Source organism: Leguminivora glycinivorella, chromosome 12 (genome assembly GCF_023078275.1).
Source record: "Leguminivora glycinivorella isolate SPB_JAAS2020 chromosome 12, LegGlyc_1.1, whole genome shotgun sequence".
Lineage (NCBI taxonomy): Eukaryota > Metazoa > Arthropoda > Insecta > Lepidoptera > Tortricidae > Leguminivora > Leguminivora glycinivorella.
In genome coordinates, this window is record NC_062982.1 from 5,413,629 (window position 1) to 5,435,257 (window position 21,629).

Consider the following 21,629-nt stretch of genomic DNA (forward strand, 5'->3'; position numbering starts at 1 on the left):
GTCGGTAGTGACCCTGCCTGCTAAGCCGCGGTCCTGGGTTCGAATCCCGGTAAGGGCATTTATTTGTGTGATGAGCACAGATATTTGTTCCTGAGTCATGGATGTTTTCTATGTATATAAGTATGTATTTATCTATTTAAGTATGTATATCATCGCCTAGCACCCATAGTACAAGCTTTGCTTAGTTTGGGGCTAAGTTGATCTGTGTAAGGTGTCCCCATTTTTTTTATTTTTTTTTTTTTTTTTACAGTGACTATGTCCCATGTTAAGCTCAAGAAGGCTTGTGCTATGAGTACCCAGACAAATGACATTGGGTTGGTGGTGGCAAGATATTCACAAGATCCCTTCACACGATAAGAAGAAGAAGACAATTTACATACTAAATACACATTATAGCACACTCAACGAAGCCTACCTCAGGGGAGAAAACTCGTTTAAGTATAAGCGAATTTTGGCATAGTTGTAGGGAATGGTGTTCTAATCCACAATTCCACATACTCAAAGTACTGAGGGGTGGGGGTGAAGCTAACGGCTGGAGGGGGGTGTAAAGGTCCCTTTTTTAGTTTTTCGCGAATAGCTCGAATAGACGATGATGATGACAGTATTTTAGAGATAGAGATAGAAGATAATTAGGAATTTTATTTATAGGAACAAACGTGCCGTACATGAACAAATGTGTTTATTTCTTTATTGTCCATCTTTTCCCCTCCATATTTCATGAACTATTGATCCCAGATAAAAAGTGTAAATACCTTTTTTGTAGAAAATTTTATGAAAATTGCTTGTGTCTGAGAACATTTTTTGCTACATATGTGCCACAGCCATTCGCGAAAAGCTAAAAAAACGGCCAAGAGCGTGTCGGGCCACGCTCAGTGTAGGGTTCCGTAGTTTTCTGTATTTTTCTCAAAAACTATTGAACATATCAAGTTAATAAAACTTTTTTTTCGATTTTTTATTTTTGCACTTTGTCGGCGTGATTGATATACATATTTGTACCAAATTTCAGCTTTCTAGTGCTAATAACGGTTACTGAAATTATCCGCGGACGGACGGATGGACGGACGGACGGACAGACAGACATGGCGAAACTATAAGGGTTCCTAGTTGACTACGGAACCCTAAAAAGGGACCTTTACTCCCCCCTCCACCCGTTAGCTTCACCCAGTACTTTGAGTATGTGGATTAAACCACCATTCCCTACAACTACGCCAAAATTGGCTTTTACACGAGTTATTACCCCTGATTGGCAGTTAAAAAGTGTTCGTTAGGCGTGCTAAAAAAGGTTTGTGCTCAAACAAATGCCCTTACCGAGATTCGAACTTTCCACGCACGCTCAATAATTGCTAGGGACAACTCTAAAGAAGTTGATAAAGCTGTTGAACCTTCTCATCTTAATTTTAAATTGACGTAGATTTACATCCAACAGGTTTGTGACTCAATATAACCCTGAACTCTTTTACGTCAGACTGTTAAAGTATTGTCTATGAACATTTTTTTATCGTAAATTTGTAGACAGCTGAACTGTGAACCTTGGTACCTACTACACCCAGTATGATTATTTAAAATATCAGAAATTAAGTAAAAATATAGTTGTTGCCTATCTGTTTATAGATTCACAACATAGTTTAACTTAAGCAGTAGACCAGTAAACAAAATATAATATCATTTAAAATTGTTTTGGTAAAGATATACGTAATGTATATAACAATACTTGCTTTCTACAACGTGCGTGAACATAGCGTAAAATAGCGACATCGATTTTGCGTTCATACATAATTGATATTTGACCTATACCTAACGGTAAAAAGAAAAAAACAAAAATCGCTCTCCATAATTATAAAGACACGAAGTTTGTTAGACAATCCTTGAGTTCTTTCATATCGTGTTTACTAACGCTAATGGAAAAACGACAGCAAATTAAAAATAAAAAGAATGAATATTTAAATAGTTGTAATTGTATTCCTATAAGAAATATTGGAGAAAATTTATGCAATATTGATATTTTCCGTGAAAATGTTTAAAGTGATATTCGCGTTGTCGTGTTTTGTTCTGACGGAGTCCGTTGACTATTCGCGGATAGGCGAAGGTTACCACCGAGGACTCTTGCCAGATTGTAAGTAAAATTGTATACTACGAATATACATTTAACCAATTTGATCTAGGCTACTGTAGAACCTTTTTAAAGTCAACGTCAAAAGTGACTTCTATGGCCAATAATGCACGGTGTCAATGAGACATGGTTTTACACACAGAAGTGGCCTAGGATTCAAATTGGTTGACCGTACAATACTTGTGTAACTTGTGTAATATTTTCCAAAACTGACAATTCTAGCATTCGAAAGTAATAGCAAGGATACTATATTTTTTGGGAATGTTAGTCGGTCGGTAGATTATTGAAGCAGCTTTGTGTACTAACGAATCTTGCGTGTGATGTGAAAATCGAGATTTCATAAAATTTAAAATTAAATTACCTTGTTTGGTACTTTGGCGGAATCGATAATTATTTTCAAAAATTTAATGCATTATGATCTCAATGGACAGCTTATTTGTTGATCCTTGATGTAGTAATAGCATAATCCTCCTTTTGTTCAAGATTGATTTGAGTAATTGGATTTCGATTCCATATTTAACCTACAACATTTATATTATCGACATTGTCGTTCACTCCTTTAATAAAATATTTCTATTCACAGGTCCAGGTTCATGGAAGCCAGCAGAAATCACACCAAATAGCTTGAGGAACTTAAAGATATCAGTATTTGACTCTCAGGCCAGTCTCACTACATACACTTACTACCGCGCCAAGAAAATAGCTCGACACCCTGAGATAGATTTCAACAAGAAGACTATTCTGTACGTCCCGGGGTATCTGGACCTGTCCGCGGTACCTATTCGGAGGACTTTGGTCCAGCTTTATAAGGAGCTGGGTTATAATGTACTCATTTTGGACTATGAGGCCTTTGCTACAGGAGAAATGCCAATGTGAGTATTTGTTCAATTTTGATCCTGATCTTTGAAAGTTGAATTTTGAGGGGTGTCAATGGGAAAATGCATGAAGTGAAGTGTTACTACAAATCTTATTTAATATACTTTATTTTTAATGGAATCTTTTTCGTGTTTAATTATAATATATCACGCAAGTTACTTATTAATTTTATATTATTTGGCTTTCAGTGCGGCTCGTCTAATGCGTCCAGTTGGCAAGCATGTCGCAGAGATGCTATCAAACCTGACGACACTTGGACTGGACCCGAAGAAACTAGAGCTCGTCGGCCTCAGCCTGGGTGGGCAGGCCATCAGCTTCATCGCCAAGAACTTCCGCGAAATTACCGGCAGGAACATCTCCTCACTAACCGCTTTGGATCCTGCTGGGCGCTGCTTCAGACACCTTGGGCCAGACCAAAGACTTGACCCTTCCGACGCCGATTTCGTCCTCAGCATTGCCACTAACATGGACGAATTAGGCATAGCAACTCCAGTTGGTCACGTCACTTTCTATGTTAACGGGGGAGAGTTCCAACCGGGCGATGTCTGGTGGTTACCCTGCGATACTCTTTGCAGTCACGTCAAATCCTACATTCTTTGGCTATCAGCTCTGATGCACCCAGGAAAATTTGTAGGCATGCAATGTGATTCTATACAGCAAGCGAGAGACTTTGACTGTTTTGATAGGAAACCTTTAGTCACAAATACGATGGATTTGTATACGGACCGAAGTAAACCGGGGATATATTATTTGAATACGCTACATAAGTACCCTTATTACTTGGGGAAGGGGGGAGTGTATAAAAGTAGTGAAGTCATTTTAAACCAGCTAGCATATTTAAATGAGGCTGATGAAATTTTGGTTTAGGGTCTTATTATAGAAAGCAAACAGGAATAACAGGATCGGCTATTATAGAGAGTTACTGTCGAAGTAAAACGTGTAATCACAGTGTAAAGACTGCCATCTCTCGACACAAGCTTAAAACTTTTGAACTTCAGTTTTGACAATTTGGCCCATATTGTTAGCTTGATATGTGTTAAAATGTCAAATATTAATATTAGAGCCATCTAGACGAGCGTTCCCCAAAAGGTGTAACGCCATCTAGGCCACCGTACCTTTTTCTCTGTGACTTTTAGATACGCTTTTTCTTAGACTTTATACGTCTATACATATACGGAGTTGTAGTGTAGGTACTTGCTGACGTCACTATTTAATACCAGTAATAAAACTATTTTGTACATATTTAGGTATTTTTACGTGACTACCGGTATGCCATAGTTTTCGGTTCGAATTCAGGAGGTACCGTAAACGACACGGAAAATGACATTTATTGTGATGATGATGATGATGTGATTCTGTTATCCCTCACTAAGGACATAGGGCTTTTAGAAGAATCTTCCACTTTTCACGATCCTGGGCGACTACTTCCAAATCCTTCCAGCCTAGTCCACTTGCGCCAGCCTCCTTCTCCACTGACCGCCTCCACGTGGTCACAGTATAATAAAGAGTACTATCGTACAGTATGGCCACTCCCGCTCTCCGCTGAAAGTGCCGCCCACTCCCTGTCGGCTACCTCACAGTTACCGCCTGTCAAAAACGCGAATAGCCGACCTGTCATATCTCACTCATACAAGCATGGTGCGCGTTCACCTACACAAGCTTAGACTGTGTGCTAGGAACGCGCCTCTTTCATATATTTGATCGCCTGTGTCCGAGGTGTGACGTGGTACAAGGCCGTTCCGACCTTCTACTGTTAGGTGATTGCCAGCATTTATTGTATGTAGAAAAATATCGAATACCTACTAGAACCAAAAATAACATACATTTTACGTGACGTTTAAACGATCTAATAACATATAAAAAACTCAAGGTAGGTACCAGGCAGAGCATTGGTCGCGCGATAAATGCTAAAACATCAGGCCGTCCCTATCGCACTACTTATAAGTGCGATAGGGACGGCCAGAAGTTTTATCATTTATCGCGCGACCATACTTGCCTGCCAGGTTTTAATTCATTACCTATTTAGTAGAGATGGGCCGAATACGGACTTTGCCGAATACGAATATTCGGCCGAACATTCGGTTCAGCTGTTACCGAACTGAGCATTCGGCCGAATATTCGGTTCCACCATATTTTAAATCCTGGCTTGGAGTTAAAAACTTTTCAATGATTGGTAATGGGTACTAAGGCTCTTATTGTTCCTATAATTTAGTGCAGAAGAAAATTTTGGGTTTTGTTTTTTAAAGTACGTTATTTTCACTTTTTTACATAATTATTGTAGGTAGGTACTTATATTTTAACGCACTGTATCTCCCTTTGGTGGTTCCTTAAAATGCTGAAATAGAATGTCATTATCTGATGGAAAACAAAACAACTTACGCTATTTATTTACTTTCTTTATTCGGTAAATATGTATTCGGCAATGTAACCGAACTATTCGGCCGAATACGAAAATTGAGAAACTTGCCGAATATGCCGAATACCGAATATTTACCGAATATTCGGCCCATCTCTACTATTTAGTATGTTCTAAACGCGAAAGTTGTAATTTAAGTCAACGTTGTCAGGTAGAGAAAAAAACTGTTTTTGTTTTAATGCAAAAAATATAGTTACAAACATGGTCATATTCATAATGTTTTGTGCATATACAATTTGTACATACGTAAACATGTACCTATCTATGGTACCGGTGCCTAAAATGGCCATAGTTATTTTAATTTTTTATTTTTCTACTTTTGAATATGAATTTGCAATTTTGTTTATGGTACTGAAGAAAATATGGACATGGTTTCCATTATCCTCTTTTTTTTAACCCCGACGCAATAACGACGGGGTGTTATACGTTTGACGTGTCTGTCTGTTGGTCTGTTTGTCTGTCTGTCTGTGTGTGTGTGTCTGTCTGTGGCGTCGTAGCTCCCGAACGGATGAACCGATTTAAATTTAGCTTTTTTTGTTTGAAAGCTGAGTTAGTCGGGAGTGTTCTTAGCCATGTTTCATGAAAATCGGTTCACTATGTCGCGGTCGGGGGCTTAAAAAAAAAATTGTGGTTAGGTTATTAATACCCTACTTTGGTGTCCCTTCGTTCGTTATGTTCCCACCATTTAGTATAAAATGCGTCTAAGTTGTCCCGCCTCTTTATCTCTATCTTTAACATCACTTTTTAGTTTTTTTTTTACCCCGGCCTCTGAATTTAATTTGTGTAAAACAATTATATATGTATATTAGACTTAACTTACGTATGATTAATTACAATTAGGTGAATTTGTTTCAATTGTAGTCTGACCAAAAATAAAAATAATTAAAAAGTGCCAACATCGTAGTGTCATCTCTTTCAAACCAATATGTGTGAGAAAATGGGACGACACTATGATGATACCACTTTTTAATGTCTACTTTTTTTGGTCAGACTGTAATATCAATGCCTAACGGCTGACTTTTGTAAGGTTCAGTAGATTTTGGAATATTATTTATTGTAATTGTAATATTTTACGTACTTACCATAATGTTCATGTTAATTAGTAATAATTGAATTAAATATGTTTAAAAAAGTGTTTTTTTAATGTTTGCACACGCAAACTTACACATTTTTATTTATTTTTGTTTATAAGATACAGCGGGGCAAATCTTGACTGGGGGGCGATTGTAACTAATCCATTTTTTGGTGTCCTGCCGTTTCGCCAAAAAACTTTTCGTCAAATTTCATTTCCCAATAATCATATCGCAATAGTTTCATTTCCCAAAGTATTGTTTGTCAAATTTTATTTAGACAAAACTTTATTTCGCAAACGTTTTTAATGGCAAAACTTATATCCCAAAAACATGTTTGGTCAAAATTTCACATCGCAAATTTCGAAAATATTTAGGCATTTTCATTTTCATTTCTACGGGATTAATTTAATTTACCGAAGATTTGTTTGCCAAATTTAACTTAAAATTGTCAAATGATAATTTCAGTTTTATTCCCAAGGCTTCAGTTGGACAAGAAAAGTTTGCTCAACTTTATTTTTGTCAAATTAATTACTGGACAAAATTATTTTGTCAACTATTTTTTTGTCAAAAAATGTTTCTACAAATTACACCATGCAAAACCACGTTTGACAATAAATATTACAAGGCATAAATGTAATGTAATAATTTTATTAGTATTGTAACAGAAAACTCGTGTGCGACAGGGTCAGTTTAGGTGCGACGACGAGCGAAGCGAGGAGGAGCGTTTTAGGTTGACAGTGAGAAAACTGGAAATGGCTTTTTAAAGTAATTAAAAATTAATAGAACATAATGGTCTTGAAAACATAAGGTTTCTTTTTAATAAAATGTATCCGGACAAGTAAGTGAAAATGTCATCCTTGACATTTGCAGCAGGAGGAAAAAAAGTACGACATACACATTATTTCACACAAATCTTGGACACAAAGTATAAAATCAACAAACAAATTTCTAGTGCGCCATTTAATTATAATATATTGGGAAATGGAAATTTTGCCTAACAATACCTTTGACTAAATAATATTTGACCAAGTAAATATTTTGGGAAACAAATGCTTGCCAAAAAAGTTTTGCTAAATGTCAATTTGCGATAAGTTGTTTTGCCAAACGTTTATTTGGGAAATGATAATTTGGGAATAATAGTTTGGGATGTGAAACTTTGGGAAACGTTTTTTGGCGAATCGTCAGTAAACCCCATTTTTTCCATTATTACACTATGATGTTGAGTTTTACATGTATTCACTGAACACGCCTACCTTATATAACAGGTGGGCACTCTATTTAATAATGCAAACATTGTAAAATATGGAAAAAATGGACCAGTTACATTTGCCCCCCGTCGAAATTTGCCCCGCTGTACCTTACACAATTTGTTAAAATAAGTACTCGTATCTTGTAGGTCATATCTAACATGAAACAAGTAAAAATACTTACAGAGCTCTTGTAGTGAAATAATTTATTACCAAAGTACATGTACTATTGAACGTATTGCATGAAAATGGTATTGTTATTTCTAATATGGTTAATTTATATTACTGGCGAAGCAGTTGAATATTCTGAAAAAAGTGAGGGCTACGCTCAAGGATTCTGGCCTCGCTGTAAGTACTGCATACCTATGTATTAATTATGATAGTACTATAAACGATTAACGATAAAACATCGGGCCGTCCCTAATGCACTTACAAATAGGAACGGCCTGATGTTTTATCATTTATCGCGCGACCATACTTGCCTGTCAGATCGGGATAAAATTTCAATTTGATAGAAAATTGGATCTTTAACAATTCTTAACCGGCCATTGCCATATCTATGTAGGTATATTTTATGGTAACAGCAGGACTAGCACCTGATTAGCGCGACAGTATATCGGCGTGACATATGTCACACGTCTTATTCTAATGACAAAATGGACGGGTAATCTATCTCGCAGCGACAGTCGTGATAGACCTGCTGATATTTTCGAATGTCAACTTTTTTACGGCTAGGTTATCCCGTTACCCATTTGTCATTCACATTTACTCCACATTAAATGAACTGTTAATAGGTACATTTTCTTAATGAGTGACCGTGTCATGTTCCTTAAGGGGTTCAGGGGTAACCCTGTGTAATACGGTATATCATGCCATTTACCATAGATCCGTGCCTTGGATCGTAATTTTAACCCCCGACGCAAAAACGATGGGGTGTTCTAAGTTTGACGTGTCTGTCTGTTTGTGTGTGCGTGTCTGTCTGTGGCATCGTAGCTCCCGAACGGATGAACTGATTTAGATTTAGTTGAAAGCTGAATTAGTTTACGGCCCAGCCACGACATTGTGCCATACGTGCTGAATGAAAAGTCCCAGTGGCCGCCGCTCACCGCTGTCGCGGATGTCGTGGTTCTTAGCCATGTTTCATAAAAATTGTTCCACTTTTTTTTTTTTTTCAAAATTTTAATTTTGTGGTTAGTTTATCAATTTGTCATGACAATTAGGTTAGACTTGTTAATTCACGTGTCGATATTTCGACAGGTCCTGGATCGTGGAAGCCCGCCGAAATCAAACCAGAAAATTTGGACAGGATAAAAATCTCCGTACTCGGCAATGGTTCACTGCTCCAAGCAAAATGGACTTCCTATACCTACATAACGTGAAAGCTCTTGCCAAGAACCCTGATGTGGATTTTAGTCGGAAAACGATAGTGTATTGTCCTGGGTATCTTGATTCGACTGCGATACCGTTAGGAAGGATTCTATTGCTGCTCTATAAGAAAATGGGATATAATGCACTGATCATTGAATATGTGGAATTTACAACCAAATTATTTCCTGTGTGAGTTTTTTAAATCTCCTTGAGATGCCAGTTAAAAACCAAACTTTTGAAGGTGCACTAATTATTATTGAAGATTGTAAGACTAGTTAGATAGCTAATCTGTTTAGTCCATATGTAACAAAATAAATATGCCTATACAATGGCACTTTTTTTATACTACGACGGTGGCAAACAAGCATAAGGTCCGCCTGATGGAAAGCGGTCACCGTAACCTATGTACGCCTGCAACTCAAGGAGTGTCACATGCGTGTTCCAAGCCATTATAAATTTGTACACTACCCTTTTCCTGTGTTAAGTACACAGCAAAAAGGAGTGTACAAGTTCCAAGGAGGGTTTGGGTTGCAGACGACTCAAAGACAATAGACGGAACAAATTAGTTCCGTAGGTCCTTCCGTCACCAGCTAACCGCACCCTCGTTGAGCTCTGGCAGCCTTACTCACCGGCAGGAACACAATACTATGAGTAGGGTCTAAATATTGCTATTTGTGTGCGGTCTTCTGTAAGGCGGAGGTGCTTCCCCAGTTGGGCTCTGCTCTAGATTCGAGCGAGATGATATCCGCTGTGTGCTGTGCCCTACCACACAAAGCAGAATATCATTCGCCATGCCCTACCTCCTACAAAACTTAAGTTCCGAGGAACCTAAATAAATCGAATTTTCAAGCCAAGGTTTTTTGACAGGTTCTGAGGCTCAGCAATCCCTTTTTCAACAATTATATTCTCAGCCATGGCTTTTGTTTGCAATTCAACCAATTAATTATAAATTGTACCCATTCCAGTGTTGTACGTCTGATGCGTCCTGTCGGCAAGCATGCTGCAGAAATGCTAGCCACCCTCACAACCGTCGGTCTAGATCCGAAGAAGTTAGAACTGGTTGGACTTAGCCTTGGCGGCGTGGCTATGACCTTCATTGCCAAGAATTTTAGAGAGATCACTGGAAGAAACATGTCACAGATCACCGCTCTTGATCCTACAGGACCATGTGTAAGACAACTTGGACCTGACGGAAGATTGGACCCATCTGATGCAGATTTTGTTCTTCATATAGCTACTAACACAGGAGGCTATGGTATAGCCACTCCAGTGGGGCATGTATCTGTTTTGTAAACGGTGGAGAGTACCAACCAGGTGTCATTCTATCGCTTCTCTGCGATAACATTTGCAGTCACATGCAGTCATTTTTTATATGGTACTCAGCATTGCAGAATCCTGGTTCTTTTATAGCGATGAAATGTGATTCTTTACAACAGGTTAGGGACCATGATTGTAGTAATAGACCTTTAGTTACAAATACTTTAGATCTGTTTACAGATAGGAATAAGCCAGGTATTTATTATCTGGCCACAAATCATATCTATCCGTATTATTTGGGGAAGAAGGGGTTGAAAAGACGAGGTGCGCCATACTGGAGGTATTTAAGTTTGCTTAATGCTGTAGATGTGATGCGGGTTTAATTTAAAACACATTACACCTTTAAACATTATTGGGTATCATACTAGGTACTTATTTTTATCTATCATACATATAAAAACGACGAATACGTAATGTTATTGTTAGGTATGAACTACGAATCTGAAACAATAACATTCAACATAAAGACACAGATACCTACCATATGGCCATAAGTACATAATATTGTAACATGACTATTTATTATTTCTTTATTTTTTTATAAATGTAACTTTATCAAAACTGTCATAATAAAATAAACTATTATATCTTGTAGTTTTGATTTAATGAATACATAACTTGTGATAATTACGCCGCAGTATCCGTGTAATAATATCATCTAACTATCATCAGTGTCAACATCGTGAAAATTCAAACTATTCAAGAACTATTATAATACTAGCTTGCCAGCGTCTTCTTCTGCGTCGAATTAGAAACGTTAGCGCCTGACAAAAGATTAAAGGCAATATACAATTTTGAGCAAATTGAATGTTTACATCAATTAACAGGCGCTGCTAAAAATCTTATTTTTTGTGGTGATAGTGAGATAATTTTTAGATAGACACTCTTTCGCATTTCAATATTACATACTAGCTTTTTCCCGCGCTTCGCTCGCGTTAGAAAGAGAAAAAAAAAGTAGCCTATGTCACTCTCCATCCCTTCAACTATCTCCACTTAAAACATCACGTCAATTCGTCGCTTGGTTTTACCGTGAAAGACGGACAAACAAACAGACACACACACTTTCCCATTTATAATATTAGTATGGATATACATATTAGTATAGAGCATTTGACGTCGTCTGTATCTAAACCGCGGAAGATATTAAATTCTGTAATTGATTGACATATGACATTGTGAGAGATAACGTCACTGGTAGTTCCATATTTTAAAAAAATGTTTGAAAATATCTTGTCACGTTCAGGGTCATTGGCTTTGATTTTTGAGTTAGTGTGGGGTCAAAAATATTCTGAAAAAACCGGCCAAGAGCGTGTCGGGCCACGCTCAGTGTAGGGTTCCGTAGTTTTTCGTATTTTTCTCAAAAACTACTGAACCTATCAAGTTCAAAACAATTTTCCTAGAAAGTCTTTATAAAGTTCTACTTTTGTGATTTTTTTCATATTTTTTAAACATATGGTTAAAAGTTAGAGGGGGGGGACGCACTTTTTTTTCCTTTAGGAGCGATTATTTACGAAAATATTAACATTATCAAAAAACAATCTTAGTAAACCCTTATTCATTTTTAAATACCTATCCAACAATATATCACACGTTGAGGTTGGAATGAAAAAAATATCAGCCCCCACTTTACATGTAGGAGGGGTACTCTAATAAAACATTTTTTTCCATTTTTTATTTTTCACTTTGTTGGCGTGATTGATATACATATTGGTACCAAATTTCAGTTTTCTAGTGCTTACGGTTACTGAGATTATCCGCGGACGGACGGACGGACGGACGGACAGACAGACATGGCGAAACTATAAGGGTTCCTAGTTGACTACGGAACCCTAAAAATGGACATTTTCTGAAAACCTTCATACGTATTAAAAAATTATGGATGAGGAAAGGAACAGATACATTATCTCGAGTTAAGTTAATTTTAGTCATATATATTTCATTTCTACTGTGTTCAATCTCGCTTGAAATATAAAACAATAGCTGAGTTACAGGTTGGTAACCCATCCAAAGGTCAAAACATAATTATGCCTACTTGTATATATTATAAATATAAGCAAACAAAATTTCCGGTTCAAAGTTATAGCAATCGCAAGGTTTAGAGTAGTAGAGCAAATCTATTAGGCAGATAATAAAAAAACAATTATTCAAAAAAGTATGATAATAGAACAGAAAATGATAAGTTTAAAAATGGATAGTGTAACAAAAGTGTTATGTATAGCTATAGTGATGTGTAATGTGGTGACGGCAGTTGAATATAATCAAACTAGTGAAGGTTATGCACAAAACTTTATGCCTATATGTAAGTACATTTTTTATATTAACGTAAAATTGTATAAAGATCGCTATACTATTAGACAAGTCAGTAGCTGATGATAATATTGATTATAGCATGTAATTTACCTAGAACAAATCTTATCACTATACTTGTTGTAAATGTTCCCCTGTAAGAGTGCCCATCTTTATACATTGTACTTTTGTAAACGTCACAGATCAATACAACAAGATGGCCCTTACAGGGCGACTCGCGGTCACCAAGCATACGACAAATCAGGTTTATAAAAGTTTGAACGCGTGCGACACCGATCAGTAGCGCCCAAGTATACGACCCGCTAACAGTGTCCGTGTCCGCTCGGGAAAAAATCTTAAATAATCAATTTTGGTTGCAAACAATGGTCTCTTACAGCATAAAGTGGTGTGGCAAGTCTTCTAACACTTCTACATGTAAAAAAGATGGAACAACATTCCACAGTTAAGTCAAATTAATTATTTTGTTGAATATTGTTTATTGTCCGCGGAGTTCATTTATACTGGTCAATATGGTTGTGCTGAGCGGCGCCGAGGCGCGTCCATCCCTCTTTACCGAGTTAACAATGTGATATGCTATCCCTTTCACGTAAACGACTAGGCATGGGGCCATGTTAGTTTATGTCTGTTGCGGGAACTTCGTACTGCCGTTCGTACCATGTGCTACCATTTTATGAAATATAAAAGAAAGCAGATTTGTAATAGTGAATAATTATCTAGAATCTGTAGAGTCTGTAGTGGTATTTAGTTCATTGATTAGTTTAGAATATTTAGTTGGTTATTTAACTTAGTAAACGTAAGTAAAAATGCACAGTTTAGTTATTAGTTACTAGAATGATTTTTATTGAGATGCTATCACAATTATCATCCTCCTTGCGTTATCCCGGCATCGGCATTCGCCACGGCTCATGGGAGCCTGGGGTCCGCTTTGGAAACTACTACCAAGATTTGGCGTAGGCACTAGTTTTATGAAAGCGACTGCCATCTGACCTTCCAACCCGAAGGGTAACTAGGCCTTATTATAATTTAATTATAATATTATAATTTGTTGCAAAACAAATTCACCACAGTACTGGTACCGGTACCATTGTCTATAATAGACATATCCCATTCCCATCCCTACTGCTAATCATAAAGGCGCGCCATTATTTGAAACGACCAATGGCAGCACCGTGCGCGCCCGCCTCACCCCGCAAGGATTGGTGATTTGCGTCTCGAACAATATCGCTTGCATTTGGCTTCTAGTGGGGTGTTCTGTGGTAAACGTACTAAGTAGGACATCCGGGATATCTGCATGCTCAGAAGAATATAATTATATACCCATAGAAGAAGCAATCAGTATCAAGATTAAGCCTAACACTTAAAAGCTAGCTTATATATCTAGAATAGGACGAATTGAAGACCATATAAACTCAGCGAAACGGCAAATGAGTATTTGAAGAGCACATACATCAATCTCTAGTTTAAGATTTAGTACTTAAGGAAATATGTAATTGAAATCCAGTAAGACGTAACAATGCCATACGATAAATAAATCTAGAATAGGCTTAGTCTTAATTTCTATTAAATAAATTATTTTTAACCGACCTCAAAAAAGGAGGAGGTTCTCAATTCGACTGTTTTTTTGAAGATCAGTATCCAAAACAAAAATGAATTAAATGAACTGAAAAAAATATTATTAGCAACTACGTATAGAATCTTCACCCGTTTACTTTTCCTGGGTGCTGGTGTGAGTAATTAAATTATGTGCAGTGTCCCATTCTTCACAAAATTCTAGACACTAATAGAGCTTATATCTTAATCTTTATTATTATTTCCTCAGGTCCCGGTGTAGACAAGCCAGCAAAGATAAAACCAGAACATTTGAGCAAATTAAAAATAGCAGCATTCGCCGGCGGTTCACTTTTATTCTCCAAATGGACATCTTATAACCACCGCAACATAAAGACCCTAGCTTTAGACCCTAATATTGACTTCAGGCGAAAGACTATTGTGTATTGTCCAGGGTATACGGAACATACTACGTTACCTGTTGGAAGGCTTTTGATGTTGATGTATAAGAGAATGGGTTACAACACGTTAATTTTAGAATATATTGACTTTACCACATTTATTTTCCCCATGTAAGTATACACGTTTTCTATTTCGGGACTCAATTATCGAATAATACTATTCGTGGAATTACCTTTTCCTGGAAGCATATAAAATTCTTCAAGCGACTTATTTATCGGGATACTTGTAAACTGAGTCTAACATCCCATTATTTCAATGCATGATGTTGGTGTACCTACCTCTAATCAATAATATGAAATGTCAGGATTCTTAGAAGACTCATTATGTTTTTAATATAATCAACCTATTATGTCCTGATCATTGCAAGTTTTTATTTTTTTTTGGGTCAAAAACATTAGAATATAATGGAACTCTTCTACCCCTGGAACGCCGTTGTCAAAAGTTTGCTACTGAATTAATAACCGTCAATTTGTTAGTTACAGTTTAACTTGACTGGAACAGATCTGGAACAAGGCGTTTGAGGGGTTAAGCAAATGATTTCAAATTGTCTAACCTTTACAACCTTTAAATAAATTACTTAATTAAAAATATATTAAGAGGAGGAGGGGGAGAGAGTTAGTAGTACTTTAGGTAATAAATTCACAGGACAAGTTGATATTGTAAATATTTTGATTACATTTTTTTTACCTTTTAGAGTACCACGCGTGATGCGTCCCGTCGGCAAGCACATCGCTAGAATGCTAGCCGACCTGACTACTGTGGGGCTCAACCCGAAGAAACTGGAGTTGCTTGGACTCAGCCTTGGAGGCGTATCCATGACCTTCATAGCCAAGAGCTTCCAAGAAATCACTGGCAGGAACATCTCAAAGCTAACAGCTCTTGATCCTACTGGGCCCTGCGTCAGACATCTTGGACCGAAAGATAGATTGGACCCATCCGATGCAGACTTTGTTCTACATGTTGCTACAAACACCGGGGGTTACGGCATAGGCACTCCCGTCGGACACGTATCAGTGTATGTAAACGGAGGGGAGTACCAGCCTGCTCCCGTTTCTTTGTACTTATGCGATAACATATGCAGTCACATGCAGGCGTTTTTCTTATGGATATCGGTATTAGAAAATCCTGGAAAATTCATGATGTTGCAATGTGATTCTCTGCCGCAGGCAAGAAACCACAACTGTTTTGAAAGGAAGCCAATGGTAACAAATAATCTGGATCTGTATACCGATAAGAGAAAGCCGGGTATCTATTATTTGGCGACGAGTACTAAATACCCGTATTATTTAGGTGAAAAAGGCTTGGAACGGAGTGGGTCAGAAGCTTTGAGTCACATTAGTGAGCTTAATGCCGTTGATCTTCTACAGGTATGAAGATGTACGGAAAAATTGTATCGTAATGCACGCCTTGGATGAGACCTATAGACTCATTCAGAATTCAGAAGAAAAGATAGATGTAGATACTGTACTACACAACTATAAAGAAAATAACATAAGGATAAAAATATGGTCGGTTAAATAATACCTACTTTTTGTATCAGGACTATTAAATTGTTCTTATAGGCACGATTAGATATTACATGCTTAAAAATATAAACGCAATACCTACAAAAATAAAGTTTAAAAGTAAATATCTATTGTTTGTTTTTCTGTTGCTCTCTAGAACCTTTAGCTATTTTAAGAGTTAACTATGAATCCGCATTTAATCGATATATACAAACATAAACAGACGGACTTTAAGTTCTATGTAAGAGCTATTAAGTACTTATACGTTTTAAAGTAATTATGTAAATGAATGTACCTATCTAAGCAATCCGTAAGTATAGGAAGGACCATAAATAATTATTTTTCACCGTTTGTTCGTCACTTTTGCTAACGCGTACTTGCTAGACGTACTTCAATAATTTTAAAGCAAATACGTAATAAATATGAAATTACATAATAACATTACGGAAGTAATTTTTGTCACGTTCTTGTTATTTATTTTTACATCAGCCGTCGAATATTCTGAAATAAATGAAGGTTACGCACAAGGTTTTATTCCAAGATGTAAGTATTTGTTTAAGTATAATATTTTACTCTTAAGTGTTAATAACAATAAAGTGACATCACAGTATAATAAAGAGTACTATCGTACAGTATGGCCACTTCCGCTCCCCGCTGAAAGTGCCGCCCACCCCCTCACGGTTACCGCCTGTCAAAAACGCGAACAGCCGACCTGTCATATCTCACTCATACAAGCATGGTACGCGTTCACCTACACGAGCTTAGAATGTGTGCTAGGAACGCGCCTCTGTCATAAATATTTGATTGCCAGTATCCGAGATGTGGTGACATGGTGGTGGATAGAGCACTACCTAGCATGGCTATCGCGAAATGCAAGAATGAAAATTCAAGTCGAAATCATAGATGCCGGTGCAGTATTATGGCACCTACCCCCTATTCGTATCAACACTCTCGAAAATCTCTTTATATTCTGGCAGTTTAGCGTTACACAACACATCACAACATGGCTTGAGTTGCCAGACTTATAAATAAACTGTTTTCAGGTCCTAATTTATCAAAACCCGCCGAAATAAAACCAAAACATTTGGACAATTTGAAAATCGAAGTACTGAGTAATGGTTCCCTATTGGAAGCCAAATGGACCTCGTACAACTATCACAATGTAAAAGCTTTGGCTATGAATTCTGATGTAGACTTCAGGCAGAAAACCGTTGTATATGCTCCTGGGTATTTCGAACCAACTGCATTGCCACTTGGAAGGAACATGATGGTGATCTATAAGAAATTGGGATATAACGTGCTTCTGTTAGAATATGTGACGTTCACTACAAATATATACCCCGTGTAAGTAATCATTGTATCCTTTACGAGTTGCTTAAACCTTACCTATGCAGCGCCGATGATATTCTTGACTCACAGAAGTCCTGCTACGAACCTTGTTCTTCACATAGTTAAATTGAATGGAGGCATAACACTAAATTACAGTATGATAAATATGTTCAAACTATAAAATTGCAAAATTATTAATCGTAATAATTATCATTTCAGAGTCGTCCGCTTGTCACGTTCTATTGGCAATCATGTAGGTGAAATGCTAGCCGAACTATCAACAGTCGGTCTAGACCCAGAAAAACTTGAACTAGTTGGCCTTAGCCTTGGTGGAGTCATAATGCCTTTCATAGCTAGAAGATTTCGTCAGATCACAGGAAGAAATATATCGTCAATCACAGCTCTTGATCCTTCAGGGCCTTGCGTTAGACATCTTGGACCAGACCAAAGACTGGACATCTCAGATGCCGATCTTGTTTTGCACATAGCTACTAATACTGGAGGATATGGCATGACCACTCCGGTAGGACATGTGACGGTTTATGTCAATGGAGGGGAGTACCAACCAGGTTTCCTTACGTCTTTTCTTTGCGACGATTTATGCAGTCACTGGCGATCATTGTTAATATGGATGTCGGCGTTAGAACATCCTGGCTCATTCATAGCGATGCAGTGTGATTCTGTGCAGCAAGCGAAAGACCATCTTTGTTTTAATAGAAAACCAAGGGTAACAAACACTCTAGATCTGTACACGGATAGACGTAAACCAGGCATTTATTACTTGGCAACGAGTCATAATTATCCATATTATTTGGGTACAAAAGGTTTGAAAAGAAGCGGTGCAGAAGTTTTAAACCAAATAAGTGAGCTTAATGCGGTTGATGTACTGAGAGTTTAGTCAAATTATGTATAAATTGTCTTAAGAGATTGAAAACAGTGATTGTGTAAATTAATAATATAAATATCTATTTACCAATTTAAATATAAATTAATTGAAGGCAACAGATTTATGTAATTGGCGGCTAAGCAAGTAAGCATACGTACTTAAGCGGAAATGAGTTACGGAATTTATACTTCTATTGTATACTGTCAAAAGTTACACAGATTAAATTAATTATTACTTAGCTTAACTACTATAAGGTATATTACATATAAAATGGAATAAAAGTGACAATAATTAATATGGCATTCATTGCAGAAATACTAATTCCAAAATGTTAATTCAAAACCTTTTAGGGGTATACTCGTCGACCTTAAATAGCAATTCTATTTTTAGTTGTGACATTTTTTATTGCGCATAAAACAGACAGTTTTACATAATTTGTATTCAAAAACATACAAATCTATCAATCAAAAGGATACGTTCAAGGAAATCCACAGGTAAATAAATGACTATTGTAGCTTCTTTTTTCCTCATTTTAGATAAAAACAACAAGATACTCGTACACAATAATAATAATTTCATAAACTCAAGTAATAAATAGATTTTCTCAAGAAACATGATTTTGTAACCAAATGGGTTTCCTTCGTAATATTCGTGAATTTACTTGTATTGTACTTTTGGTGCTAAAGTTCACAGGGGCGGTTGAATATTCTGAAAAAAATGAGGGATATGCTCAAGGATTTCTTCCGATCTGTAAGTAAGGTGAATTAAATTAAATATCAAATAAAATACGTCCTCTGATAGGCGTAGACAAAGTTTCGCCTTTCTAGGTACCCTACCTACTATAAATGGTCATAAGCTGTCCTTAATCAATACCTGTATCTTTGCAGTTAAGGCTACATGTTATTAAATCATAATTTAAAGTAATTTTGCTTCAGGATGATTCAGGCCATAGGCACTTAATGATTGTCAAAGATACGATTTTAAATTGTCGTTAATTCATTTCTATACAGGAAAGCACTATGTATTCAGTCAAAAGCAGTGTAACTTTCTAATTATTTATTTCCCCAGGTCCAGGATATTCAAAACCAGCCGAAATCAAACCGGAACATTTACATAAAATAAAGATCTCAGTACTAAGCAGAGGTTCGCTTCTACAAGCAAACTGGACGTCTTTCAACTATCATAACGTCAAAGCTCTCGCCAGAGACCCAAACGTCGACTTCAGAAAAAAGACCATTGTCTATTGCCCAGGTTATTTGGATTCGACTGCCATACCTTTAGGAAGAAGCATGATGGTGCTCTATAAGAAGCTGGGGTATAATGTGTTGATTTTAGAATTCATAGACTTCACTACAGATGTATTGCCTGTGTAAGTATTTTCGGCATTGCTTAATTTATTGTTATCCAAATGCAACTTTAACACAAAATTTTAAGTAAGTAGTTTTCTTAGAATCAAAAATATTTCTCTATACTTGCTAAACTTGTATTATTAAAAAACAAAAACAGCAGTTCCATCATAGAAACTTTTCTAATATAATTCGCCTGAAGGTTATGACTTATTTTTTTCCTCTGGAAATTTGGGCAAGAACTTAACACTTTCGAAACCGGGCTCTACGCGGCGCTACGACATTTTCGCTACATACGGGGAAACCCATGTAATCGGCTACGCTTCTACGAGCGGTGTGCCCGACAGTCGGGTTCTTGGTAGCCAAAGTGTTCTAACTTATTGACTCCTCAAATGAAAACCTAGACACAAAATATTTGAGGTGATCCATCTTAAAGATGAATACACTAATTCTTCTACTTCCAAAATACACACCCAAATGAACTTTTAAGCTTTTTTATTCTACGAAAATCATCATCATTTGCTTGACATTATCCCAATTACTTGGGCCGACGCCAAGCTTGTCTTTTTCTTCCATATATTTTTTCGAACATCATATCATCGTTCCCTTGCATTCGTTTCATATCGTCTCTACGAAAATACAGTGCTAATATAAATAGTGCAACCGGTATTAAAACTGTTTCAGAGTTGTCCGTTTAATGCGGCCTGTTGGAAAGCACGTCGCCGAGATGCTAGCCAAACTAACGACGGTCGGCCTCGACCCAAAAAATCTAGAACTGGTCGGCCTCAGTCTTGGCGGAATTTCCATGGCTTACACTGCCAAGAACTTCAAAAACTGACTGGTAGAAGAATTTCAAAGCTGACCGCTCTGGATCCTACAGGACCCTGCGTCAGACATCATGGACCAGATGATAGGTTGGACCCTTCTGACGCTGACTTCGTGCTGCATATCGGAACGAATATCGGAGGATATGGTATAACTACTCCAATCGGACATATATCGGTCTACGTCAACGGAGGGGAGTACCAGCAAGGTATATTCCCAACGTTTCTGTGCGACAATCTCTGCAGCCACGTACAAGTTTTGTTCATATGGGTCTCGGCATTGGAAAGTCCGGGCAAGTTCCTCATGATGCAATGTGATTCTTTGCAGCAAGCGAGAGACCACAACTGTTTTGAGAGGAAGCCAATGGTGACCAACTCTCTGGATCTTTATACGGATAAGAGTAAGCCCGGTATATATTACTTGGCGACGAGTCCACGATACCCTTATTATTTGGGTAGAAAAGGCTTGAAACGGAGCGGTGCTGAGATTTTGAATAATATAAAAAACCTTAATGCTGTTGATGTGCTACGAGTTTAATGAGTGATGTTAATAACTTATTTTAAAACAAATAAAAATATATTTTTAAATAGTAATATTTAAAGTTGCCGAAATAAAATTCTATTCTAGAAAATTTAGCTACATGTATTTTGTTGAGATTACCAAATGTGTATGATTTTGATCAAATGAATGTATACCTTAATATATTCTATTCCTAGGCGCGGCTTTTTGTCAATCAAAAATCGAGCACGTCATGTTTGGAAACAACAATAAATGATTTTAATAGGATTTTAAGATTTTAAACTTGCGAAATAGTTTTTGGTACCACCTAGATAGTATTATTATTGAAAACGTTAAGTCCAGAGAGAGGGTGGTAGTTACAGCAAGATAATTAATATTGTAATGGGCAAACAGTTTATATATGCTACTCCAGTTAGTAATGTAAACTGCTGCTACCTAATAAATTCCTTATATAAAAAGCGAGAGTGATTTTTTATGCATGCTGTGATTATTATC

At 37.0% G+C, this 21,629-nt stretch overlaps 4 protein-coding genes across 6 annotated transcripts; all 4 read left to right on the forward strand.

Moving 5' to 3' along the window:
* Window positions 1-1,614: 1,614 nt before the first annotated feature.
* On the forward strand, window positions 1,615-4,018 carry LOC125231880 (phospholipase A1 member A-like). The gene is made up of 3 exons (XM_048137473.1): window positions 1,615-2,113; window positions 2,694-2,982; window positions 3,175-4,018. The coding sequence occupies exons 1-3, from the start codon at window positions 2,014-2,016 to the stop codon at window positions 3,851-3,853; spliced, it is 1,068 nt and encodes a 355-aa protein (XP_047993430.1). The 5' UTR covers window positions 1,615-2,013; the 3' UTR covers window positions 3,854-4,018.
* Window positions 4,019-7,919: 3,901 nt separating this feature from the next.
* Window positions 7,920-10,988, forward strand: LOC125232129 (phospholipase A1 member A-like). Its single transcript, XM_048137751.1, has 3 exons — window positions 7,920-8,070; window positions 8,980-9,279; window positions 10,056-10,988. Exons 2-3 carry the CDS (start codon window positions 9,074-9,076, stop codon window positions 10,381-10,383), a joined length of 534 nt encoding a protein of 177 aa, XP_047993708.1. The 5' UTR covers window positions 7,920-8,070; window positions 8,980-9,073; the 3' UTR covers window positions 10,384-10,988.
* A 1,217-nt stretch (window positions 10,989-12,205) lies between these two features.
* On the forward strand, window positions 12,206-16,266 carry LOC125232189 (phospholipase A1 member A-like). Its single transcript, XM_048137823.1, has 3 exons — window positions 12,206-12,706; window positions 14,534-14,834; window positions 15,419-16,266. Exons 1-3 carry the CDS (start codon window positions 12,562-12,564, stop codon window positions 16,095-16,097), a joined length of 1,125 nt encoding a protein of 374 aa, XP_047993780.1. The 5' UTR covers window positions 12,206-12,561; the 3' UTR covers window positions 16,098-16,266.
* Window positions 16,267-16,620: 354 nt separating this feature from the next.
* On the forward strand, window positions 16,621-21,361 carry LOC125231795. 3 transcript variants are annotated; one of them, XR_007177669.1, is made up of 6 exons: window positions 16,621-16,772; window positions 17,273-17,573; window positions 17,778-18,588; window positions 18,835-19,194; window positions 19,513-19,813; window positions 20,475-21,360. XR_007177669.1 is itself a non-coding variant. In XM_048137375.1 (5 exons), exons 3-5 carry the CDS (start codon window positions 19,074-19,076, stop codon window positions 20,626-20,628), a joined length of 576 nt encoding a protein of 191 aa, XP_047993332.1. In that variant the 5' UTR covers window positions 16,621-16,772; window positions 17,273-17,573; window positions 17,778-19,073; the 3' UTR covers window positions 20,629-21,351. The 3 variants fall into 3 exon arrangements, 1 of the variants encoding a protein (XP_047993332.1); XR_007177668.1 differs by having other exon boundaries at window positions 17,778-19,194; window positions 20,475-21,361; XM_048137375.1 differs by having other exon boundaries at window positions 17,778-19,194; window positions 20,475-21,351.
* Window positions 21,362-21,629: the final 268 nt, after the last annotated feature.